The 27,776-nt window shown below is 43.7% G+C and overlaps 1 protein-coding gene across 4 annotated transcripts in view; it reads left to right on the plus strand.

Moving 5' to 3' along the window:
- LMO1 (LIM domain only 1) overlaps positions 1-27,776 on the plus strand; it is a 151,979-nt gene that overhangs the window by 4,608 nt on the left and 119,595 nt on the right. Inside the window, exon 1 of one of the 4 annotated variants that reach the window (XM_033927894.1) lies at positions 16,407-16,895. The exons of 2 other annotated variants lie outside the window; for them this stretch is intronic. In XM_033927894.1, the coding sequence (XP_033783785.1) occupies positions 16,871-16,895 (25 nt within the window). In that variant the 5' untranslated portion in view covers positions 16,407-16,870. Of the gene's footprint in view, positions 1-16,406; positions 16,896-27,776 lie in introns of those variants that run through there. One more of the 4 variants, XM_033927896.1, reaches the window with a different exon arrangement.

The following is a 27,776-nucleotide window of genomic DNA, read 5'->3' on the forward strand; positions in this document are numbered from 1 at the left end:
ACGGGGGAAGGGGCACGTGTGTGGGGGCGGAGTGGGAAGGGGGGCAGATAGGAGGGGTGGTGGTGCCCTGAGAATGATGACGCCTGGGGCGGACCGCCCCCCTCTTCCCCCCCCTTGCTATGCTACTGCATGAATGAATGCAAATCTATAACATATAAAACATTTGGATATTTGACTAAAGAGATACTGAGCCCATGTACTTATATCATTATGAATATAGTAGGAATATTACACAGCCGGTCTAGATCGCTGTTGGGCGATTCGTGGCCGAGTATTGCCGGGCGACTGATTCACTACCGAGTCCTCATGCAAATTATCTGATCGGACGCACAACTCCCCCCTACACCCCAACGGATCGCTGCAGAGCGATCACGACACACGGGCAGACCATCCCGGTTGGCTGTAGATGCAATCCGTGCATGCGCTTGCTCTCCGCACAAGTGAGGTGAAAACCAAGGGGGAGGGGTGGCTGCCTCGCTGGCCCCACGAGTGGACACTGGAATCATTTCAAATTGTGCAGCCCGAATGGAACAGAGCACGCTTTTAACCCGCGGGTTAAAACCGCAGGCTCACACTGCACTGCGCTTTTTGCAGAATATATGGGGGGGGGGGGGGGAGTAATGGACAGTTTTATTTTGAGGGTTGTTTACTGGGATTTCAGGGCGGCAGAGAGCAGGAGAGTCGGCAAGGGCAGTAAGCGGCTGGTCCTCAGCAGTCGCTTCATTTCGGATCGGCAACCCCAATCGTTGTTTCTTCTTCTGCTTAGTGAATCACTCTCTTCCTACTTATGCAGGCAATTTCCCCTCATTTGACTGTACGGATCGGATCGGAGATTGATCGCACAGCTGTTTAATGAATCGGGTCGGGGAACGATCGCAAAACCATTGGTATACGAACGGTAAAGTTAGTGAATCTAGGCCTAAGTTATGTTTTCATGTCAAGCCTTACTTTAGGGGCCCGTTCACTAAAGTTTAGTGTATGTTCATGAGATTAGTGCACATTAAATGCTGCACGCACTCCAGGGGGAACCTGACGCACATTGATGTCTGTTAACGTATGCGAAGCTTTAGTAAAAGATTCCCCATAGTGCTGAAATATTAGCGCACGATAAACGCTAACGCATCCATTGACTCTAATGGACACGTTAGCGCTTAGCTTGCGCTAAATCGGCTAGCACGCCTTAGTGCAGTAGTGTCAAAGTCCCTCCGAGGGCCGCAATCCAGTCGGGTTTTCAGGATTTCCCTAATGAATATGCATGAGATCTATTTGCATGCACTGCTTTCAATGCATATTCACTGGGGAAATCCTGAAAACCCGACTGGAATATGGCTCTCAAGGACCGGAGTTCCCTACCCCTGCTGTAGATGAAATTTTGCTGATGAGCTAGACCAGGGGTAGGGAACTCCGGTCCTCGAGACCCATATTCCAGTCGGGTTTTCAGGATTTCCCCCAATGAATATGCATTGAAAGCAGTGCATGCAAATAGATCTCATGCATATTCATTAGGGAAATCCTGAAAACCCGACTGGAATACGGCTCTCGAGGACCAGAGTTCTCTGCTCCTGCTGTAGATGAAATTTTGCTGATGAGCTAGACAGGGGTAGGGAACTCCGGTCCTCGAGAGCCGTATTCCAGTCAGGTTTTCAGGATTTCCCCAATGAATATGCGTGAGATCTATTTGCATGCACTTGCTTTGAATGCATATTCATTGGGGAAATCCTGAAAACCCGACTGGATTGCGGCCCTCGGAGGGACTTTGACACCCCTGCCTTAGTATAAGGACCCCAAATGAATTATATAGGGAAATTGGCATTTGGAAAATACACCTTTTTAAATGAAATAGTGAACTTTATAAAAGTTGTAAGAATTGTATGACAGCGACTTCAGAAACATGACTCATGCAGAATTCTCATCTCAGCACGCTGTGCTCTGTATGACAGTAATAGTGTTATTTTGTCTTCCATAATACTATGGACACGCACGTTAAATGAATCTCGGTGCAGTTTGGTTTTGACTAGCAAAACCTATTGCCTAATTTTGCTATAGAATTTCCTTTTAATCATAACAAATGGATGACACACGAGAACGTTTGCCAAAGGAGGCCTGCCAGTTTGAATCCTTTCTCTAAGTCTGATTTGGAAAGCTTAACAGAAGGCTTTCTGTTCAGCAGATGTGATTGGGGGGTGAAAACTGAGCGTCTGAAGAGTTTCCTAATGGAAGGTTCTTTTTATTTTATTTTTTTACACATAGGTGGTGATCGTAAACACAAAGAGCTCTGAGCTTGAATGTTGGTGGTTATAAGGAAGTGGACCATTGATTGTTGAAATGGTTCTCAAGTGCTCTCTTGAAGCATGGTGCAAACCCTTAATATAACTGATAAAGAAGCACCCGTGAGATGTAGTTAAGGAGGAAATTGCAGTGTGATCCCTGTCCTGAAATCAATATAGCGCTTGGAAAACCTATCTATAGTTTCGAATCATTAAAACTTCTGATAGGGAGTAAACAATCTTGCTGACTGCCCCCGCCCCTGCCGAGAGCCTGTAGGTCAGCTTGCAGAAGTTTGTGGTTTGTGAAATGGTATGTATTTCGCAGGTAGCTCACTTGCCTATAATACCCCCGACCTAAGTTCTATCAGATAGCTGGCATCTGGTTAACTCAAGCATCCATCTGCTTTTGGTATGTAAACGAGTACCAGGGGCTGGGCAGTCTGAAAGTTTTCATCTCGTGTCATTTCTCATACTTCTGTAAACGTTCATTTTCTTTGGCCATTTTTTCAACACGAGAGCAAAGTTGTATAGTGGTGTTAGACCCCTAGTATGTATCGAGTTAGGATAAAAACTTGTTTTCTAAACTTGTACTGTAATTATGGCAATTTGTAACCTGTTAACTATATTTTATGTATAGTAACATAGGAAATGGCGGCATATAAAGACCTTAACGGTCCATCTAGTCTGCCCATTCGTTATACCCATTAAAAATACATGATTAAATTAACTTGTCTCTTCTTTGATATTTCTGGGCCATAGACTGTAAAGTCCACCTGGTATTCTCCTAGATTCAAAATGCTGAAGTTGCAATCCAATAGTGCTGCCCGATTCACAATTCAAATTGGTTCACCGATTCGAATCAGGTGAATCGATTCGAATCGGTTCGTTTTTGTAAAAAACCAGACTTACCGATTCATCCCGATTAAAGTTCATTCTTTTTTCACTGCCGGCCGCCGGACTCGTTCCCATCTAATGTAACTTCCGGTTTTGTAAAACCGGAAGTTACATCAGAAGAAACAAAAGGACGTGGGAGCGTCGAGGGGGAGCAAGCATACCTCGTGCAGCGGACCAGTTGTAAGCAAAGGGTATTTTTTGGCTGTCTTCGCATTTCTTCTCTCTTCCCCGCGATTCCACATCCAGTTGAGTAAGTAACTGAACCAGCAGGGAGGGCTGAGAATCGGCAGGGGATGTTCAGAATCGGCAGGGATGGGGGCTCAGAATCGGCAGGGAGGGCTCAGAATCGGCAGGGAGGGCTGAGAATCGGCAGGGAGTGCTCAGAATCGGCAGGGGGGCTGGTGAGTCTTGGGGGCTGGGGATGGAAGCTGAAATCAGCAGGGGGGCTGGGGATGGAAGCTGAGAATCAGCAGGGGGGCTGGTGAGTCTTGGGGGCTGGGGATGGAAGCTGAGAATCAGCAGGGGGGCTGGTGAGTCTTGGGGGCTGGGGATGGAAGCTGGGAATCGGCAGGGGGGCTGGTGAGTCTTGGCTGGGGATGGAAGCTGAAATCAGCAGGGGGGCTGGGGATGGAAGCTGAGAATCAGCAGGGGGGCTGGTGAGTCTTGGGGGCTGGGGATGGAAGCTGGGAATTGGCAGGGGGGCTGGTGAGTCTGGGGGGCTGGGGATGGAAGCTGGGAATTTTTGATATGAGATTGCCTTGGTTAAATAAAATGTTTAAACTTAAAAAGCTGTGTCATTAACAGTGAATCGAATCGTATCGAATCGGAAAATTGACTCAACAAGGGTGAATCAAATCGAATCGAATCAAAATATTTTTCTCTGAATCGGGCAGCACTACCGTCCAAGCTTACTCCAGCCTACCCAACCATCCTGTTTGCAGAATATCTACCATAAAGTCTGTCAGTAACATCCTCTTGTTTCAAGTTAGTGGTGTTCCCATCGATGCCCTCCCCAGCCCATCCTACACCAAATCGCCACATATGGGACCCAGACCGTGCAAGTCTGTCTAGTCAGCCTCAGTTCTTTAATTTACATCCTTTATTTTCTAGTTAAAGATCCTCTATGTTTATCCCAAGTTTTTTTGAATTCCATCATCGTTTTCCTCTTCACCACTTCCCTCGGGAGAGCATTCCATGCATCTAGCACCCTCTCCGTGAAAAATACTTTCCTAACATTGCTCCCGAGTCTTCCTCCCTGCAACCTCAAATTATGCCCTCTAGTTTTACCATTTTCTCTTCTCTGGAAAAGATTTGATTCTAAGTTAATATCTTTCAAGGATTTAAATGCCTTTATCATATCTTCTCTGTCCTTCCTCTCCTCCAGAGTAAACATATTTAGGTCTTCCAATCTCTTCTCATATTTCTCTTGGTTCAGACCCCTTACCATTTTCGTCGCCTTCCTCTGGACCACTCCAAGTCTTTTTATATTCTTCACCAGATACAGCCTCCAAAACTGAACACAATAGTCCAAGTATGGGGAAAATGGGATAGAAAATAAATAAATAAGTAAATAGATAGATCTAGTAAATTGCATCCAAATTTGAGTAAACCCTACTGCAGGGGTGTCCAATGTCGGTCCTCGAGGGCCGCAATCCAGTCGGGTTTTCAGGATTTCCCCAATGAATATGTATGAGATCTATTAGCATACAATGAAAGCAGTGCATGCAAATAGATCTCATGCATATTCATTGGGGAAATCCTGAAAACCCGACTGGATTGCGGCCCTCGAGGACCGACATTGGACACCCCTGCCCTACTGGAATTAAAAAAAACTAAAAAAATGCTAAACATAAAGCAAAACAAAATAACATTTAATACAAAGATTTATATTCTGTGTTATAATGTGCTCAGTCAAAACCACCCATCTAGCACCTGCAGCAGTGCATCATATAGGCATTCGCTTAAACCTGTCTGCCAATCATGTATCTAACCCAGACATGGGCAACTCCGGTCCTCGAGGGCCGGAATCCAATCGGGTTTTCAGGATTTCCCCAATGACTATGCATTGAAAGCAGTGCATGCCAATAGATCTCATGCGTATTCATTGGGGAAACCCTGAAAACCCGACTGGATTCCGGCCCTTGAGGACCGGAGTTGCCCATGTCTGATCTAACCTATATCACCCTCGATGCTCAACTGTAACAGATGAAAACATTTGAAAACTTGGCACTTAGCTCTTCAATGTGCTGAGGCGATGCTTCCAGGCAAGGGGGGCGTGTTACTGTCCGTTTAAAGATGAAACGCTGCCGGGATAACCCATGTGATCCATTAATTAAACCCCTTGAAGTGATCGTCCATGTCCCAAAAAGTATTGAAAAATATTGTGCTAACAATGCTATAGACCCATTTCGCAGAATCGGGCCCAAAAGACACAAGTTTTCCATATAGAATCATTCTTTATAATACCGAGGGCCTCAAAATAGTACCTGGCGGGCCGCGAGTTTGAGACCAATGGTTTAGAGCAGTCGGGTTTTCAGGATTTCCCCAATGAATATGCCTGAGATCTATTTACATGCACTGTTTTCAATGCATATTCATTGGGGAAATCCTGAAAATCCAACTGGAATACGGCTCTCGAGGTTTAGAGAATCTGGCCCAGAGCGCTGTTCTATCCACAGCACTTTGAGAGTTGCACGATGTTCGTAGAAAAGCGCTTAATTGATTTCTGCACCAGACCTTTGGCTGCAAGGATTTACACAAACTGAAACCTTGTGTAAATCCTGGCGTGTGAGTTAGGGGCAAATCTAATCTAATTTTCTATTTCTGCGTCATTCATACCCAGGTAGGCTCAAGGCGACTTAAAGAGGGAAGTGAGAAGGCGGAGGAGGGGTGGGAGAAGAGAAGAGGAGGGGGTAGGGAGAGGGGTGGAGGGAGGAGAAGAGGATACAGGTGATTAAGTGTCAAATAGATGAGTTTTCAGTTTCTTCCAGAATATGGTGTAGTTAGGTTCCGTCCTGGTCATTTCAGTAAGATCATTCCAAGTTTTTACACCTAGAAAGGTGAGCATGGAATGGAAAACACGTTTGTATTGCAGATTTTTTGCAGAAGGCAGATTTTTTGTGGAAAAATTCAAGCGTTCCTTAAAAAAGTTTTTTGTTCAAGGACGCTTTTGAAAAATAGACAACACAATTTTACAAAATACCAAACTTCTTAGATCTAAATTAGATTTCTGTATAGATTAAAGATTCATCTTTTTCCTTTCTGTGTTACCTACCAAATGTGTTCCCCTCTAAATGTTTCCTTTCTCTCTTTAAAGATTGTAGTTCACCCCTCTCACCAGTTATGTATTAGAATGGATAGAATTTTATTGTAATTATGTAAAAGAGTTTTGGTCTATCCCCATTTTTAAAATGTTATACGCTTTGAAGTTTTTGATATTGTACATAACAAAAATTTAATAAACTTGAAATCCTCAGTATTCACGCCCAGTGGTTGATCTTGCTAACTCCCGCACCCCCTCCCTCTTAGTGTGAAGAGTTTCAATCTCTGGTAACCAGAACGGAGATTGTGATGTCATAATGCCTCATTCCACCCATAAAACTCAACCTAATCAATGATGTCACAATAGCTTGATTGTAAAGGGTAATGGACTTGGTTAATAATGTGCAGATTAATACATGGAAACTGCAAACTACCATAAAACCACTCAGCCCAGAGCACTTTTTATAGAATAGTGCTCTGTGCTGAATGGTTAAAAATGTATTTATATATTTCAAATAATAAATTCAAGTACAACTTAAAACGGCATAATACGAGGGTCATTTCATAAACAATGCACACCATTTTTAAAAAAATTTACATGTTTTCTTTTTTTCCAAGTATTTATTTACAATCTTTCAATATAGTCTCCCTGCTTTGCAATGACTGAGTCCCAACATCTGGGAAGCTTCATTATTCCATCCAAGACACCATTTTTGTTCAGTTGTCGAATGGCTCGAGTACCGGCGGAAAAAAGCTATTCCAGAGACGCAAAACAATGTCCACACCTAGGTTGTTTCAACTTTGGTAAAAGGTCAAAGTCTGGTGGACTCACGTGTGGAATGTAGGGAGCAGGAGGTAACACTTCCCAGCTGTATTTGTGTAGTTTTTCAATAACATTCCCTATGTGCGGACGAGCGTTTTCGTGAAGAATGATTGGCTCAGCCAAGAGCAACTGAGGTCTGGTTTTGTGCATTTTTCTGCGCATATTATGCAAAAAAATCACAATAATATACTGCTGTGACACTTCTTCCACATGGAACTTTGTCTGTAATGATGATGCCTTCTCAATAAATGTGTATTAGAAATTTTATATATATATATAATAACAACAAGCATAGTCACAATACAAAACAAATGAAACTCCCCACAAGAAAATTCACAGGGTCAGTCTCTCAAATTCACAGGGTCACACCTCAAATTATACATGATCATAAGCAAAAATCATCATTTGTTTGACTTTTGATTGAGCTTCTTGAAATATTTTTGGCCCTGGGGAAGATGGAGCTGTCAGCACTCGTCATTGAAACACTACACAAATACGGCTGGGAGATATTACCTCATGCTCTCTACAGTCCAAAGTTGAAACAGCCTATGCGTGGACATCATTTTGCATATCTGGAAGAGCTTTCTTCCACCGGTACCCAAGCTATTTGGCAACTGAACAAAATGGTGTCTTGGATGGAATAATGAAGCTTCTCGGTTGTTGGTACTCAATCATTGCAAAGCAGGGAGACTATATCCAAGTTTCTTTATTTGTGATATACCGTTTATCATGCAGGTATCTAAACGGTTAACAATAAAATATAATTTAAAAAGTAAAATCGTATCGAGGCTAAATGGAGGGGAGCATTTACGCACTGTCGTACATGAAACGAGAGGGAAATGGTCAGAAAATAATATTAAAGATTGAACTAGGCCAGTTACTGGGCAGACTTGTACGGTCTGTGTCTGTGCATGGCCGTTTGGAGGAGGATGGGCAGGGGAGGGATTCAATGGCTGGGAGGGTGTAGATGGGCTGGAGTAAGTCTTAACAGAGATTTCGGCAGTTGGAACCCAAGCACAGTACCGGGAAAAGCTTTGGATTCTCGCCCAGAAATAGCTAAGAAGAAAAAAAAAAAAAAAAAATTTAAATTGAATCAGGTTTGGCAGACTGGATGGACCATTCGGGTCTTTATCTGCCGTCATCTACTATGTATGTATGTTAGGGAAATTATTATCTCCCACCTGTCTTCCTACTCACTTCATGTCTCTTTTTTTCCTTCACCCTACAACATCTTCCTGTGTTCCCTTTTTTTCTTCCTTATTTGATTTAACAGCTTTCTCCCCTTTCCTAAGCCAGAAATACTTGAAAAAATAACCCCAACAAAAAATAGTGTGCATTATTTATGAAATGACCCTCGTAATATTGTTCAATAATTATATAGATCATATGGAATTATATAAGGAAAATCAAACTTTAGGAAAATAAAATCAATATTATTCTTTAAAGGAAAATAGGAAGGGTCTGTGCTTCATATGTAGTGATTTGGTGTAGGATGGGTTGGGGAGGGCATCAACGGGAACTCCACTAACTTGGAACAGGAGGATGTTACTGACAGACTTTATGGTAGATATCCTGTAAACAGGATGGTTGGGTAGGCTGGAGAGAGCTTGGACGGCAACTTCAGCATTTGGAACCTAGGAGAATATCAGGTGGACTTTACAGTCTGACCCAGAAATATCAAGTTAATTTAATCATTAATTTTTAATGGATATAACTAATGGGCAGACTGGATGGACCGTTCATTTACTATGTTACTTGGCAGAAACCCAAAGAGTAGCAACATTCCAGAGCTGAGATTGTGATGTCATAATGGCTCATTCCACCAGTGCCTGTGAGCCAACCTCAGCAGTGATGTCACAATGGCTTGATTAGATGAAACCTAGGACAATACAAGGTGGACTTTACAGTCTATTTGCCAGAAATATCATTGAAGAGACAAGTTAATTTAATCATGAATTTTTAATGGATATAACTAATGGGCAGACTGGATGGACCGTTCAGGTCTTTATCTGCCATCATTTACTATGTTACTATGAATGGAAAAATCCCTTGATGTGGAGATATCAAGGGACATGGAGGAAACTTCAAATATCAAAGAACAAAGAGACATTGATACTCGCATTCCAGTGCAGCTTATCATTTGGATGGGGCAATAGAGACCACAAGACCTGATGGAGATCTCTTGCCCTCAGTAAAACTCTTCAATTTTTTTTAAGATCAAAGGCAACATAGAGGAGCATTTTCGATAGCGCATCTAAGTCCAGCTTTGGAAGTATCCCGCAAAACGTCCAGACATAGGGGTGGGGAAACATTCATGTTTAAAACCACTAGACATCTAAAATGTCTTGTTTTTAAATGACCTAGTTGGACATCTTGGCCTTTACGACATCTAACATTTTGGCCATTTTCGTATACAAAATGTCCATGTTCAAAACATCCTAATTCAGACCATTTGGACATGAGAGGGGCCAGCATAGTAATGGATTGGCCACATAGACAGCCCAACAGAGCAGTGGAGCACCTTAGAGGGCACTGCTGTGAACTTCACATAAAGTATGAGCCCCCCCCCCCCAACCTACTATACCCACCTGTGTACCACCCCAATAGACCTTATGGCTGCAGGTGGCACCTATATAGCAGTATAATGAGGTTTGGGTGGGTTTTGATAGGCTCATACTTAATACTATAGATGTGGTTAGTGCCTTATGGGCCTGGGTCCTCCTATCTATGGTTCCCTAGCCCACCCATCAGGTATCTCTACACATTTGATGCTCTACTTGGCTTCCCTATACCAGATGCTGCCAATGCCAGGTATGTACCTTTTTGGAAGGGCCCACCTTGGGGATTAGCACCCAAGAAAAGGATCTGGGTATCATCCTAGACAATACAATGAAACCTTCTGTCCAATGTGTGGCAGTGGCCAAAATAGCAAATAGGATGCTAGGAATTATTAAAAAAGGGATAGTTAACAAGACTAAGAATGTTATAATACCCTTGTATCGCTCCATGGTGCAACCTCATCTGGAGTATTGCATTCAATTCTGGTCTCCTTATCTCAAGAAAGATATAGTGGCACTAGAAAACGTTCAAAGAAGAGTGACCAAGATGATAAAGAGGATGGAACTCCTCTCGTATGAGGAAAGACTAAAACGGTTAGGGCTCTTCAGCTTGGAAAAAAGATGGCTGAGGGGAGATAGGATTGAAGTCTACAAAATCCTGAGTGGAGTAGAACGGGTACAAGTGGATTGATTTTTCACTTCGTCAAAAATTAAGAAGACTAAGGGACACTCGATGAAGTTACAGGGAAATACTTTTAAAACCAATAAGAGGAATTTTTTTTTTCACTTAGAGAATAGTTAAGCTCTGGAATGCATTGCCAGAGGTTGTGGTAAGAGCGGATAGCCAATCCAGGTCACTAGTACCTGGACAAAATCCAAGGAATAGCAATATTCTATGCTACCAATCCAGGGCAAGCAGTGACTTCCCCCATGTTTTTGTCAATAACAGACTATGGACTTTTCCTCCAGGAACTTGTCCAAACCTTTCTTAAAACCAGCTGTGCTATCCGCTCTTACCACAACCTCTGGCAGTGCGTTCCAGAGCTTAACTATTCTTCCTATTGGTTTTAAAAGTATTTCCCTGTAACTTCGAGTGTCCCCCTAGTCTTTGTAATTTTTGACCTATCTGTTTACTGTAAATATGCTCTGTTTTTAAACCACCTTCATGTGTGCTAAACAGTATCCACCTTGCCCCACGTTGGGAGCCGACACGTACCTGTGGTAATTTAACATACGTTTAATTTTCATGTAATCTTATTATATAGAGCTTTTAGTCACAATATACATCATAACCTACTGTAGCCTGACACATAAGTGTCGCCACTGAAAATGCATACACAATAGAGGAGCAGTAGTCTCTCAAAGTATGGGATGAGAGCTTGGATGTGAAATGATATAGTGAACATCAAGTGTGTTCAAAGACTGTTAGGATTACGCATCCAGAAAGAAGGCGGGAGAGAAGCATTTGAGCTCAGGATAAAGAATCTAATTAAACACGGGTACTAAGGAGATCTATCCTGAGCCCACTATCATGCTTTTAAAAAAGGTACTTTTAATAAAGGAGAAGGGGCAGAAAGTAGTCTTATACTGACGGAGCGAAGCAAGGAGTTTACGCTTGATTTGAGAGAGCCGTGAGAAAGGGTGGGCAGAGGGGAGTGGAAGACAGGGGCAGTTTCCTTAGTCTTGGCCTTTTCCCCACCAGAGGTTCCGGGGCACAACACCTGTGTTCAGTGTAAAGCTGTTCTCAATCTGTCCACGCCATTCAAGTTAATAAGTATCGGTTCACAAAGAATTGCCAGAACTGACTGCCAATAATAGTTGTGAATAATTAAACCAAATAAGTCCCCATTAGTATTATATTCATTGTGTGCATTATATGCAGCAGCATCTGGTTCATGTACTGTAGAAAACCGTGTATGCAATGTTAGGAGCAGGGAGTACGCAGAACACATTTAGATAATTACTGCTCATTGTTAATTTTTAAGCCACAAAGAAGCTTCTAGAATTTTTATTGGTGGGGTTTTTTGTTTCTTTGAAGCAGCAGGACTGAATAATTTCTTGCATGAGATTGTGACGTGGACACGGACAAGTTTTTCTGGGTAAAAACGGGGGAGGGGGGGAGGGGGGGCGAAGTGCCACAAGCATTCGTTTTTTGACAAGACGCATTTTGTATCCGGTTAATTATTTCCTAAGGGCTCCTTTTACGAAGCCGCGTCGGCGGCTTTATCACACTCAAACTTTTAGCGCGCGCTAACCCCCGCGCTGGCCGAAAAACTACCGCCTGCTCAAGAGGAGGCGGTTAGCGCGGCCGGCAAATTAGCGCACGCTATTACGCGCGGTACACCGCTAACACGGCTTCGTAAAAGGAGCCCTTAGTAAATAATTCGCCGGATACAAAATGCGTCTGTCAAAAAACTAAAGCTTGTGGCACTTCGCCCCCCCCTCCTCCTTTTTTTTTTTTTTTTTCATTTCTTTAAGATGCAAACACTGGTCAAAAGAGAACAGAAGGGGGATAGCTTAAAACCAAAGCTGGTTACAGAGAATGAAAACTGCTTCGTATTAGCCAAGTCTTTGTTGATGATGGTAAAAAAAAATCAGGAATAATTAGGAGTTCTCATTGGAAATACAGGTGTTTATTACATTACATTAGTGATTTCTATTTCGCCAGTACCTTGCGGTTCAAGGTGCCACATGAAAGGCTGCTTAGGAAGCTGTGGAACCACGGGGTGGGAGGGGATGTGCACCGATGGATAGAGCACTGGTTGTCGGGTAGACTGCAGAGGGTCGGAGTGAAGGGCCAATATTCTGACTGGCGGGGAGTCACGAGCGGTGTGCCGCAGGGATCGGTGCTGGGGCCGTTACTCTTCAACATATTTATCAATGACCTGGAAAAGGAAGCAAAGTGCGAGGTTATAAAATTTGCAGACGATACCAAACTGTGCGGCAGAGTTAGCTCCAGGGAGGAGTGTGAGGACCTGCAAAGGGACCTAGACAAGCTGGAAGACTGGGCGAACAAATGGCAAATGCGCTTTAACGTGGAAAAATGCAAGGTCATGCATATAGGGAAAAAAAACCCGTTGTTCAACTACAAATTGGGGGGGGCATTGTTGGGAGAAAGCAGTCTTGAGAGAGACTTGGGAGTGCTGGTGGATGCATCACTGAAGCCATCTGCACAGTGCGCAGCGGCCTCAAAAAAAGCCAACAGGATGCTGGGCATCATAAAAAGGGGCATAACAACCAGGACGAGGGAAGTCATCTTGCCACTGTATCGAGCGATGGTGCGGCCGCATCTGGAATATTGCGTTCAATATTGGTCGCCGTACCTCAAGAAGGACATGGCGGTACTCGAGAGAGTCCAAAGGAGAGCAACGAAACTGGTAAGAGGGCTGGAACACTGCCCATATGCCGAGAGGTTGGATAGGCTGGGGCTCTTCTCTCTGGAAAAAAGGAGGCTCAGGGGTGATATGATAGAGACCTTCAAGATCATGAGGGGCATAGAGAGGGTGGATAGGGACAGATTCTTCAGGCTGAAGGGGACAACAGGTACGAGGGGGCATTCAGAGAAACTGAAGGGAGATAGGTTCAAAACGAATGCAAGGAAGTTTTTTTTCACCCAAAGGGTCGTGGACACTTGGAATGCGCTACCGGAGGACGTGATTGGGCAGAGTACGGTACAAGGATTCAAACAGAGACTGGACGGATTCCTGAGGGATAAAGGGATCGTGGGATACTGAGAAAGCTAACCAGAAAATAAGTATAGAAACCCGACCAGGTCGTGCATGTGCAAGACCGGAGGGCTAGGACTTTGATGGGAAGATAGGACTCAATAGGAAACCAAGGTGGCATGGGGGCCCCTTCTGGTGATTTGGACAGGTCGTGACCTGTTCGGGCCGCCGCGGGAGCGGACTGCTGGGCAGGATGGACCTATGGTCTGACCCGGCGGAGGCACTGCTTATGTTCTTATGTTCTTAAGGCGGATCACAAAAGAAGTTATCTGGCCTTATCCAGAGGAATTGAAGAGTAGAGGCAGGGTCCACTATAAATGCGCCTGTTTAACTTTCAAAATCCTATATGGTATCCTCCCTCCCTTTATCCCTCTTTCTTGGAATTCCTCAAACCCTAATACCACCAGATCCTCCCACAAATTAAAATTATCCTTCCCCTCGCTAAAAGGCATTTCCCACACAGGAAAGCTAAGGACCTCCCTCCACTTCAAAATCACTGAGCTCTGGAACAACCTTACCTCCCCCTCTTCGGAACTTGAGCTCTCTCCAAGTTTTCTGCAAGCATCTGAAAACCTGGCTTTTCTCAAAAATGTAAGTCTTCCTCCAACTTAGGAATCAAGGAAACTTGGCATCCCAAGTCCTCTAAATTTTCTTCACACTTCTACCTCTAACCCTCTGTTGTAGTTCCTTCCTATTTCTCCTACTGTAAACCACGTCGAGCTCTACGAACGTGGAGATGATGCGGTATACAAACCTAAGGATTAGATTAGATTAGAGCGAGTTGCTTCAGAGAATTGAGATGAGTCTTGCGGTGTCAGTTTGTCTTCAAGGATTTCTTGAATAGCATGGTTTTTATTTCTTTTACGAACGATTTGTAGTCTGGAGTAGAGGTCTGCACGGGAACAGGGATCGCGGGAATCCCCCCCTAACCCACAGGACTCCCACGGGGATCCCCCTCTGGCCCACAGGACTCCCACGGGGACCCCCCTCTAGCCAATGGGACTCCCACGGGGATGGAAGGCTTTGGAAGCAGGGTTCGTCCATATAATATAATGGATTCATCAACCTTAGTAAAAGGGGGTTTATAATTTAATTACCTGAACAGAAAACAAAAAAAGGGTTCCACCAAAGAGATTCCACAAGGAAAACAGCAGCGCAAACACAAAAGAAACTGTGGAATTGATGATCCTGTCAAAAGCAATTGATGCTTTTTATGGGGACGGGCGGGGATGGAGATAATTCCTTGCGGGGATGGGTAGGGACGGAGAGGATCCTGACGGGGATGGGTGGGGACGGACGGGCGGGGATGGATGGAATTTCTGTCCCCGTGCAACTCTCTAGTCTGGAGTCGTTATCAGTAAATTGGAGAGTCGGTAGTCTAGTTTGGTGCTTGTGTGGCTAGAAGGCCATCTTACAGTTTTTTTTTTTGCTTGACGCTTCTGATTGGGGGATGTGTGAATGGTTTGTGAGTTCCCCTGTGTCTGGTTGAGGTAGTTTGGATTAGGCAGTTGTTTAGGTAGGCTGGACTATCTCCGTTTATGGTTTTAAATAGTAGGTCAGGTCTGACTGCAAGGCTCTGCAGGAAGCCTAGGAGGCTTGATGTGTGGGCAACAGTTCCACTAGGCTGGGATGATAGACTGACCAGCAACTAAGTCAGTCTAGCAGACTACAAACCCACCCAGATCTAGGCATACATAATATAGGCAACTGCCAAGAAGAGACCACCAAATTTGGAAGACATCAAATACCTGAGCTAATCAGGAGCCTAAAGCTACTTTCAGTAGAACTATGCTCTATGATCTCTGGGGGCAAAAAACACCCTTTCCCACTGCTCTCCATCCTACCTGTGGGTGCCAGTATCCTTAAGTCCAGTTGTGACTGCAAACACAGTAAAGACTGGCTTTCTAGGTGAGCCGGGTCTACCTTCCTAGGTATGTCTCTTGTTCGGGTGGCAGTTCTGCCAGTACCGGTAGCTGTTTCAAGGTTTTATTAAAAATGTGATTAATCGCCTATTAACATTCCAGGCGATGTACAATACAATTAAATTGAGGGGGGATCAAAAAGAAAAATAATTAACGAGAAACCAAAACACACACAGACAGACGGAAGACAAGAAGGCAGAGGGTGAAAGACAATATTTTAGAAAAGAAAACAATTAAGGATAACACAGAGAGGGTAGGGGAATTTTGCTGGAGAGCTACCTTTCATAGATTGTAAAAGCGTCTTTCAATTGATCAATATTTGATTCTTCCTTCGGATAAGATGGCAGAGAGATTTGGGGGTGCTGTAGCCGTGTAGCGGCAAATGAAGTAGTACGTCGCATATGAAAAGTTTGGATTGGGAAGGGAGGGACCCTGGATGCAAGCCAAGTGAAGAAGGGGCAGAAATGAGGAATACGACCGCTTTGGCTAGGAGAAGAGATGACTGACTGGCAAAGCTAGGGATATGGCCTTGCCATGCAGACAGACCCGGCAGGGAGCCAGCTTATAATGTCTGCGGTCTCTAGTACGCTTAACCTTTTCCTATCGTAATAAGTTGTACGGTACACTCGTTCCAATCGTAATTATTTTAGCAAAGTTTTGTATTATTAACATTTATCATTTACGGCTATTGTAAACACAATGGCCCAATAGATGGGACAAATGGTAGGTAGAAGGTGTACTGTATGTCCCATGCCATGGGACATACCATGGCAACGACATTTTTGGGAATGTCCCGTCATCCGGGACACCCAGAATATGAAGCAGCAAGGCCCATCGCTGGCTGGGGTCAAGGCGCCAAAGGTTCCTTTGGTAAAGCGTGAGGAAAATCCGAGACTGCCCTGCAGGTGGCGCTGCTGAGCTAAAAAGGCCGGCAGATCTCCGACGAACCCCTGGCGAGCCGAGTGGGAAGGGGACCTGGGAAATATGTGCATTTCGGGCAGCGGCTCCATCAATCCAGCGGAAAGAGCGAGGCGGCGGCGGAGGCAGCAGCAGCAGCAGCAGCTAGACCCCCAGCGTGCCCCTGTTTAGAAACCCCCCGGGAGGCGGCGCTTCTCGCGCCCTCGGACGCTATGTCGCGTTGCACGGGCGGCAGCCAGGCTTGAGCTTGCAACCGGGCTCGCGCTGAACACAGATGAGCGCGTGCCAGCCGGGCAGGGAAAGGGGCTCTCTGGCTGCTCCCCAATTGCGGTTCCGGAGTTCCTTCTCCTAAGGGAGCCGGGCGTAGGCGAAGCTGAGCGCAGGCTGGGAGAGAAGCTGGACACCTGGGTCGTTGGAGCCAAGGGACGATCAGCTGCGCTGAACCGCAGCTCAACCTCTCCGGAGAGCGAGCATCTGACCTCGGCCACCCCTTGACCCCGAGATGATGGTGCTGGACAAGGAGGATGGTAGGTAAAAACCCCTTCTGAAGTCCAGTATATATATATACGGATAGTTGAGGTGCATCTTATTTATTGGGGAGTCAGTTCTGAGCTCTTTACATGAGCTTCAGTCTTTCCCCCCTTCCATCTAGTTTCCTTCTCCTGATCCTTTCCAAAAATAGGGGACTAGAGCTCCTTTCCCCATGCGAAATGAATTCCGGATTGATTTCTCCCCATGTCAGTGGATGCTTTCTATGCCTCTTTTTTTTTTAACATTGTAAATAGCCTCTGATCGTCTGCTGCATGTATTGTGAGCCCTTTAATTCCTTTTTAGGATTGCACCCTCTCCCTAACATGTCACCTACTTTTTACATTTGCATGTTGAAACGTTTCTTCCTCCCCTTTCTTTTGAGCTATAAATCTGCCCCTAATGGCTCAAAGCTAACAGCTTTGCTATACTGCATTACAAAGGACTCCCTGGTTTATTGTGAGAGAATTTACTTTTTAAATGGAGGGGGGGGGGCAGGGGGGGAGGGAATCTGAAGAATGGAGCTGAATGGATAGCTTGCCATGCTACTTCCCGGCTGCCATATGTTTGATTTGCAAGAGCGACTAGAAATGTAATTTTGACTCATGGCAGTGTTGGCGCTCTGAATATTTTGCATGATTTATGCTGGCGTTAACGAAGAAACGATTTATAGGAAGGGCTGAGATGCATTGTAGAAAGTGTCTGTTCCGTATTAAATGTGTGTTTTGTGCAATTAAAAAAAAAAAAAGCCTGACTTGGCAGATAAAGAGGTGCCCACTGGCACAGATGCTGCTGATACAGCTGAGTGCACCGCATTGAGCGTATGGGGAACATTTTCAGTAAATTATGGGGGGGGGGGACCCTAATAAGCCCTTGGGTTGTTACTAAGAGGTACAGGGCAATTGAAATCTGGAAAAAAAACGCTCTGTTCTCGGAGCACAACTTTGTAAAACTTGGTTCTCGAGTGTACCAGCTCGGCACGTTTCAGTAGACCAAAGCAGCGGTTCCCAGGTTGGTCCTGGAGCATCCCCTTGCCAGTTAGGAGTTCAGGATGCCCACAGTGCATATGCAAATCTCTTTCATGTATATTCATCGTGGAAATCCGACTGGCAAGGGGGTGCTCCAGGACCAACTGGCGTAAAGGGGAAAACTAAGTCTCTGGAAGTCCTACTTTACGAAACTAGCAAGACTTGAAATTCATCCGTTGTAGAAATGAGTACATTTAAAAGCCTTGCTAATGTTTTAAGACCTTTCCTTTTTTTTTTTTTTTCAATTCTCATCTCATTCTTGCGTGCGTTCCTAGACGTGGTAATCTCTGGAGATGCCATGTCATTAATAGACCATAATTTTTCCTTTTCCTTCTGCCGTGGTCTTGTGTGTTCTGCCTGCCAGGCAGTTTTGTGGCTCCTTGGAGCTGGGTTGCTTTCTTTGCTTCTTTTGTCTTTACTGGTCAGCTGTGCTGGATTTCTGAGAATAGGGTTAGCATGGGACAGGGGAAAGGGTCAATATGCAGCTGGAAAGGTGCAGGCTCTTTTTTCTTAATGCTTTGTTCTATGTAACTAGTTGGCAGGAGAGGTCATAACGTTACTGTTTCTTTTTTTTAATTATATCTATCTTTATTAACCTTTAGTTTGATGCACAGATATTTGCACGCAACCGATCAGTGTTTTAAAACAGTTTCCATTAAAACACACACACACGATTATGTCTTTCTTTTTTTATTTTTTTTATTCTTTATTCATTTTGAAAACTTACAGCAAGCGTACAGGAATATATCATTAGTAACAACAATAACACTTGTAATTCTCATATAATTCTATAAACATAAAAATTATATCCTGTCCCACCCACCTTCTTTCAAATATTATAATCAATTATATCATAAATATAATATAAACACATAATACAGTGAAATTTCCAGAAAAATTCCCCCCCACCACCCCCATGTGTACATATATTCATCCAAAGAAAATGATGTTTACTCCTTACAATATCGTTCCAATGGCCCCCAGATCTTTATAAAATTATTATAGCTCCATTTCTGTATTGCAATTGCTCTTTCCATCTTAAAAATATGGCATACCGAATTCCACCAAAATGTGTAATTAGATTAGTATAATTTTTCCAGTTATTGGTGATGTGCTGAATTTCTTAATGATAACTGTACCAACCCCATCTGAATTTATTCTTATCAGAATCCTCATAAACGGAGACCCTGCTTAGGTTTTCATGAGCCACCTTCACATTAGCCTCCACTCCAAAGCAGGGGTGTCAAAATCCCTCCTCGAGGGCCGCGATCCAGTCAGGTTTTCAGGATTTCCCCAATGAGTATGCATTGAAAGCAGTGCATGCAAATAGATCTCATGCATATTCATTGGGGAAATCCTGAAAACCCGACTGGATTCCGGCCCTCGAGGACCGGAGTTGCCCACCCCCCTGTGTTAGAATGTTGTTCTAAAAAGTGCACAAGTCAAAATCAACCGTCTTAACATTTTCAGTTTGCAGTTGTGAAATTCTGTATATTCGCCTTGCTAGTAACTTGTTGCCTTCTTCTCTGAAGCCAATATCCCAAAAGAGTTGACGGTGCTATTGGTACCGGTTGCTTAAGTGCCTTTTAAAAAGTTATTTACATTGAATAAATGTATATATAGCTTTGTTTTGCTACGAAGAGAAGCCAGGAAGTTACATATATTGAAAACATGGGCATGGTTTTGTACAAGGTTTGCAAAAAGTCTACATTCAGCAGCAAAAGTCAGCTGCCGACACTCAACGTTTTGGCACAGAACATAAGAACATAAGAAATGCCTCCGCTGGGTCAGACCTGAGGTCCATCATGCCCAGCAGTCCGCTCACGCGGCGGCCCATCAGGTCCAGGACCTGTGCAGTAATCTTTTATCATTACCCCTCTATCCCCTTTTCCAGCAGGAAATTGTCCAATCCTTTCTTAAACCCCAGTACCGTTCGCTGCCCTATAACGTCCTCTGGAAGCGCATTCCAGGTGTCCACCACACGTTGGGTAAAGAAGAACTTCCTAGCATTCGTTTTGAATCTGTCCCCTTTCAACTTTTCCGAATGCCCTCTTGTTTTTTTTATGTTCTGAAAGTTTGAAGAATCTGTCCCTCTCTACTCTCTCTATGCCCTTCATGATCTTGTAAGTCTCTATCATGTCCTCTCTAAGTCTCCTCTTCTCCAGGGAAAAGAGACCCAGTTTCTCCAATCTTTCTCTATCTCTCTCTATTTCTGTCTCTCTCCCTTTCTCTCTCTGTCTCCCTTTCTGTCTCTCTTTCTGTCCCTCTCTACTCTCTCTATGCCCTTCATGATCTTGTAAGTCTCTATCATATCCCCTCTAAGTCTCCTCTTCTCCAGGGAAAAGAGACCCAGTTTCTCCAATCTCTCAGCGTATGAAAGGCTTTCCATCCCCTTAATCAGTCGTGTCGCTCTCCTCTGAACTCTCTCGAGTAACACCATATCCTTTTTAAGGTATGGTGACCAATACTGTACTCAAGATGCAGTACTCAAGATGCGGACGCACCATTGCCCGGTACAGCGGCAGGATAACTTCTTTCGTTCTTGTTGTAATACCCTTCTTGATTATCCCCAGCATTTTATTCGCTCTCTTGGCGGCCGCTGCGCACTGTGCCGTCGGCTTCATTGTCATGTCCACCATTACCACAGACACAAGACGATAGGTCATTAATTTAGTCACATACACAAGTATGAATTAATGGATCCCTAATCAATAACTGTACTGTAGGCACCAATTTGGAGGTTGTGAGATCAAATCCCAATGCTGCTCCTTGTGACCTTGGGCAAGTCACTTAATCTTCCAGTGCCCACTGCTTTGAATGTAAGCTATGAAATGGAAAAAAAAAAGGGACAAAAAGGTGGTATACAAGTCCCCCATTCCTTTTCATCAAGCCCAGTATCCTGTTTCCAACAGTGGCCAATTCAGGTCACGAGTAGCAACATTCCAGAGCTGAGATTGTGATGTCATAATGCCTCATTCCACCAATGCCTAAGAGCCATCCTCATCGGTGATGTCATAATGGCTTCTCAGTCCTATACTTAGATCGTAGGCAGTGCTGCTGTCTCTGCACCCAGAAATTGTGAGATCAAATCCCAGTGCTGCTCCTTGTGAGCCTGATTGGCATGCACTAAATGCTAAAGACACCCATTGGAATATATGGGCATCTTTGGCATTTTAGAGTTTAGCGAGCACTAAGGCAGTAGCATCTTCTGAATTAATCCTCCCCCCCCCCCTTAATCTAGGGAGAGTATGGCAAAGTGGTTAAAGCTCCAGCCTCAGCCCCTGAGGTTGTGTGTTCAAACGCACACTGCTTCTTGTGACCCTGGGCAAGTCACTTAATCCCCCCATTGCCCCAGGTACATTAGATAGATTGTGAGCCCACAGGGAAAAATGCTTGAGTACCTGAATAAATTAATGTAAACCGTTAGAAAATTGAATAAATAAATAAATACATACTGGCACTTAACTTTAGGTGTGAGAATTGGATCTTAAGTGCTATTCTATAAAAATGTTCATCTCGGAGCACCCTTTATGGAACATTGCTTAGTACCGATTCCCCCCCCCCCCCCCGTGTCAATTAGTGGGCACTATTGTATAAAAATACTCCCCTCCCCCACCAATGTATAAGCTATTCAAACTATGTCAAGGAGTAAATATCAGATCTAACTTTACACAGGTAAGTATATGTCTCATATTTGAATTTGCAACAGCATCGCTTAAATCCAGGATCCTCAAACTGTCCTGTGGTCCCTATAGCTAGCTGTATTTTCAGGCTATTCACAATAAATGTGCACGAGATAAATTTGCATTATTATATGCATATTTCCCATGCGTATGCATTGTGAATATCCTGAAAGTTATCTAAGATATTTTAAAAATTCAAATGAATTTATCATAAAAATAGTCCATGAGATCTTAAAGCATATTATAAAAGAACTTCGTACATAAGAACAAAAATATATATATACCGTATTTGCCGGCGTATAAGACGACTTTTCAGTACCTTAAAATCCTCCCCAAAGTCGGGGGTCGTCTTATACGCCGGGTACTGTTTACATGCCCTTACTTTACATTAGAGAGCTGCACGGGGACGCCCCTAGGGTCGCGGGGATCCCGTGGGGACGCCCCCTAGGGTCGCGGGGATCCCATGGGGACGCCTCCGAGGGTCGCGGGGCTCCTGCGGGGCTGGATGCTCAGTCTTCTGGATGTACGCGGCTCTTCTTCTCCCTACCTTCTCTGCTTGCAGCACAGAGCCGAACGGAAGTCTTCCCGACGTCAGCGCTGACGTCGGAGGGGAGGGAGGGCTTAAACAAAGCTTAAACAAAGCCCTCCCTCCCTCCGACGTCAGCGCTGACGTCGGGAAGACTTCCGTTCGGCTCTGTGCTGCAGGCAGGGCAGATAAGGAGAAGGAGAGTAGCCTCGCGGTTCGAGTGGCTACCAAGAGAGAGGGGCGGCCGCCCCGGTTGCAGCACAGCCGGCCAGGTTCCCTTACTTTTGTGGCACTTCCCCGACCGACCGATAACAGCCCTGGTCCGACAATCCTCCCTGCCCTGTAGCCGCGAATCTAAATTACCTTCTTACAGCAGCTGTAAGAAGGTAATTTAGATTCGCGGTTAAGGGCAGGGAGGTTTGTCGGACCGGGGCTGTTGTCGGTCGGTCGGGGAAGTGCCACAAAAGTAAGGGGACCTGGCCGGCTGTGCTGCACCCGGGGCGGTAGAGAAGGTGTGCGGAAGAAGGGGTAGTCTTATACGGCGAGTATATAACAAAACTCTATATTTTAACTAAAAGTTGGGGGGTCGTCTTATACGCCCAGTCGTCTTATACGCCGGCAAATACGGTATATATTTTTACTGTTGCCAAAGTTTATTCTAAGTTGAATTGGTGAATCGAACCAAATTTATCAAAACCCAAGTGGTCCAGTCATTAGTTTCACCCTTCATGGGCTTCCTCATGGAGTTAGATCATAAATTCAACCCAAAAGAAAAACAAACCAACCCGCACTTTCAGAAATTCTAGTATTTTTAAAAATCAATACAGAAAATAAGGATATATGACTTACAGATTCCTAGAACTCTTTTGGTTTACGTAGACCGCAATGCAAATACCGGTTCAAGCACTTTTAAAAATACAAACATTCCAAAACAATTAAAGGAACAGCTACCATGCTATTTCGAAATTTAGGTCCACATGGGAAACAGTGTTTGCCACTTAAATATACATTTTCATTCCCATTGAGCCAAAAATGTTTGTCTCTTCAATAACAAAACCAAACTTACCCCCCCTCCCCTCCCCCCCTCTCCCCGTTTTACAAAACCTTGAAAGCGTTTTTTAGCACAGACCGGCACGCTGAATGTTTCGCGCGGCTCCTGATGCTCATAGAGTTCCTATGAGCGGCGGGAGCAGTGCAGAGCGTTCAGCGTGCCGGCCTGCACTAAAAACTGCTTCCACGGTATTGTAAAAAGGAGGTTAATATCATATGGCTCATCTGTATCCAATGAGATTGAAGATTTAGCAGAGCTGCCTCTGCGCCTGCCTATAATAATAATAAAAATACAGTTTATATACTGCAGGACCATGACGTTCTATGCGGTTTACCATGATTAAAAGATGCTACAAATTGAGTAGAATTAACCAAGTTAAAAACTAGTGATTAACAGCTCTAGAGATCAGTTATTGTGGAATAAGATTGTACAGGTCAGTTGCCGAAATACTTCAGGTCTGCCAATGTAGATAAGGTGGCTTGGACATAATATGGTATAACCAGCTCCTGTTTTATTGTCCCTCAATGTCTTTAATATGTACAAAAAATGATTGTCAGATGTGTGAAAACTTCAATTTCAAGTACACTGTCATATATAACAGAGATACCACATTTGTGATGACTACCCTGGTCTTAATCTAACTAGAAAGACCCATAAATATTTGTTCCCGTGGAATGCGAACATGGAGGATCTTTAAACATACGTATGATGCACTTTTTAATTAAGCTTCAGTTTTGAAGCAACCGACTTGTGCAGAAGAATGCATGTGGTGTAAGAACAAGGGGGCAATTTACTTTGAGACAGTGGAATCGCGAAACATGGAATCGCGAAACATGTATCGGTAGAACAGACTCCATGACTGATATTGGAAAAAGGAAAAAGCTATGTAATCTTATACTGCCGAAAGAACGTATCTACTTAAATGGCTAAACTGTGCCTATATGATAAATGAAGGAATAAGTGTAGATGTGGATCGGTGAAGATTTGATGTATAATTCTCTAGCGGGAATGAAGCTTGAATGCTATTGGGTAACATCGCTGAGATTCAAGAAATAAGCTGTGTTATATTGGATAATAGGTTCTTTTCAGATACTAAATCAGCTGAGGAAGAACAATTTGAGACTTTGGAATTTTCCTAAATCTCCCCCTATTGGGGAAATTATTAGCTCCATATAGGCCAACTCGTTCCTTGTCTTCTATATTTGCTCACCAATTAATTAACTTTACCTTTGATACTTTTAAGTCCTTTTTTACTAAGGTGCGCTAACCGAATTAGCACGCGCTAAACGTTAACACTGCATGTTAGTCTTTGGACGCGTTTAGCATATGCTAATTCGGTTAGTAAAAGAGGGAGTTAGTTCGATTGGCTTCAACTCGTAATTCTGCTTTTTTTTTTTTTTTTTCATCTGTTCTGATTGAGATTTGTTCAGAACTTTCTTATCCAAAATTTAGGTTACTTTTTGGTTTAGCCTCTCCTTGAGATTTTATTGAGAGTGGAGTCCTTTCTGAGGCAACTCGTAAACTTTTAAATATGAATTATAATTTAATTTATTTTTGCTTTTCTTTTGTTTTGAATGGCGTTCCTTTCCTCTTAATAGTTGTAAACTGTGCTGATGCTAACATGAAGTGTGGTCAAAAATTTTTTATAAACATGCCTACTTTTTTGGGCTTTGGCGTCGCTGTGCGCTGCTAGGCGCCAAGGACTCGGGCGCCAGTTCCAGGAGCAAAAATCTGTTTTAAATTGGGTTTTAATGGTGCAACCAGGCAGGCGCGATCTAAGCATCTATCAGCACTTAACTTTCAGGGGCTTTTTTGAGACTCCGGCCCTTACTGCCCTACCAAAAAGGTGGTGGTAAGTGCTCCTTCGGTAACTTAAAAAAAAATGGTTGTGTGGTAATGGCCACTAATGAAATAAACATAAAAATGGGGTTATTGGCCTTAGCATGCAGGAAAGAGCCATGCAAGGATAAACTAATGCCAATTTTTCCCATGTTGTTGTAAAAGGATCCTTTATAGAAAACTATTAAGCTCAAGCACATAAGCCAGCTCTATGTCTGATATGCATGCCTAGAATTTGGATATGAGCATTTACATCACCTGTTATGCTATCATTCCATAAATAAGTGCCTCCTTCTCTTTAAAGAATAGATCCTCTGGATGCCTACATATAATTACAAAAATAACCATACTGGGTCAAACCAGTATCCTGCTTCCATCAGTGGCCAATCCAGGTCACAAGTACCTGGCAGAACTCCAAAGAGTAGCAAGATTCTGGAACCCCAAAGGGTAGCAAGATTCTGGAACCCCAACGAGTAGCAAGATTCTGGAACCCCAAAGGGTAGCAAGATTCTGGAACCCCAACGAGTAGCAAGATTCTGGAACCCCAAAGAGTAGCAAGATTCTGGAACCCCAACAAGTAGCAAGATTCTGGAACCCAAAGAGTAGCAAGATTCTGGAACCCCAAAGAGTAGCAAGATTCTGGAACTCCAACGAGTAGCAAGATTCTGGAACCCGAACGAGTAGCAATGTTCTGGAACCCCAAAGGGTAGCAAGATTCTGGAAACCCAACGGGTAGCAACATTCTGGAACCCCAAAGAGTAGCAAGATTCTGGAACCCCAAAGAGTAGCAAGATTTCATGCTACCCATCCAGGGCAAGTGGTGGCTTCCCCCATTTCTGTCTCAATGGCAGACTACGGACTTTTCCCCAGGAACTCGTCCAAACCTTTTTTAAACCCAGCTATACTAACCACCGCTACCACATCCTCTGGCAATGAGTTCCGGATCCCAGCTATTCATTGAGTGAAAAAAATATTTTCCTCCTATTTGTTCTAAAGATATTTCCATCATTGTGTATCCATCATTGCAATTTTTTTAAGAGTAAAGAATTGATTCACTTTTTACTTGTTTATACCACTCTGTTATAGAATTGTTCTCCACAGGGGGAAGTTCAGGACCACAGCATAAAATGGTTTTAAATGTACCTGGCAAGTGAGGAGTGAGTTTATGGTATGTCTGGCCAGAAAGAAATACTGTCAACTCCTTCAGTGACTAGTTGGAGAAAATGTATCTTCAAGAGAACAGTTTGTGTAATTCACTTTAAAAAAAAGAAAATAAAATTTTTTTTTCGACATTAATACCTTTGTAATACTCGGAGTTTATGGTTCCAAATTCCAGGGTACCTTTTGACCTTAATGTCAATTGACAATGGCCCATTGCTAGTTTTTTTTTCTGGATTTTCATTTTAAGAGAATTGCTACAGCAATGAGCTATCGCAGCTTAAATTATCCCTGTAGTACAATAGAACTCTTAAGTGTTCGAAAATGCGTGTCAGGTGTGTGATGGAAGATTCTGAGAAAAGCAAGTCAATTGGACCACTTAGGCAGAAAACTCTTCTTAGTTGTTAAGGCTAATACACTTCAAGGGATCACTTTTAGTTGTCAAAAAATACTAAACAAATTCCACAAAGTGAATGACTAGTAATGTCTTAAAGGACAATTTCAGAACCTTTTACCTCGGTAAATTGTCCTTACTCAGTCTGGCTAAAATTACCTAAAGTTCCATGGTGCGTGCTTGTCTTTTTTTTTAGTCACCGTGATAAACATGCTTAATATTTAAAATACCCAGATTTTGCACCTAGGCAGATGGAAGGCAATTTTTTAAAAGTTAAGAGATCATGCAAAGTGGAATGGCCAAAGGAGAATATAACTCGCTGGCTATCAGCCAACTCTCTTGCATATAGGTGGTATGTTATGAAATTACACTTCCCCCTCCATATTCGCGAATTCCGTATCTACGGATTCGCTTATTCACGGTTTTAAACGAAAAATATCACTTTCATTTTTTGGGCTCCCCCTTAAGTCTTACCTGGTGGTCTAGCGGATTTTCAGGCAGCAGCGATCTTCCCACGCTCCTGCCTTGTGCAGATCGCTCACAGGAAATGGCTCGAGAGACTACGGGAGCTCAAGGCAGCCATTTCCTGTGAGCGATCTGCACAAGGCAGGAGCGTGGGAAGATCGCTCCTGCCTGAAAATCCGCTAGACCACCAGGTAAGGTTTAACGGGGGGGCTTTCAGGGCTTAAAATAGCCGGGGGAAGCGGGGGTTAGGGGCAGAACCAGCCTGAATACTATTTGTGGTTTTTTTCACATTCGCGGGCCGGCTCTGCCCCGAACCCCTGCGAATACGGAGGGGGAAGTGTTGTTTGCTGTTATGTGACAAGTATAAACGCAAAGTATACAGTAAAAAAAAAAAAAGTCTTGCACACTTCAATTGTGCTTTGGGGTTCTAATAATTTTATCTCCAACAGACGATCGGTACACCAACGATGGCCAGCGTTTCACAATTCTGCTGCCTCGGGGTGTGACCTGCCCAATCGAAAACTTCGAAGTGGAGTGCTAGAGTAAGACAATTGATAAAATTTCCAACTGAGAGTTCAAAAAAAACTTTTTTTAAGCAAAATCAAACAAACCTTTGATGTGGAGATAGGTAAGGCCGTTTTTAACTTATCTCGATTATTGCACCGCACAGAGCCTTTAGATATTCCAGGAGAGGTTTTGGCCTGAACATCTTGAACCACTATTGTAGGGTGGGAGG

This window comes from Geotrypetes seraphini, chromosome 19, assembly GCF_902459505.1.
Source record: "Geotrypetes seraphini chromosome 19, aGeoSer1.1, whole genome shotgun sequence".
NCBI lineage: Eukaryota > Metazoa > Chordata > Amphibia > Gymnophiona > Dermophiidae > Geotrypetes > Geotrypetes seraphini.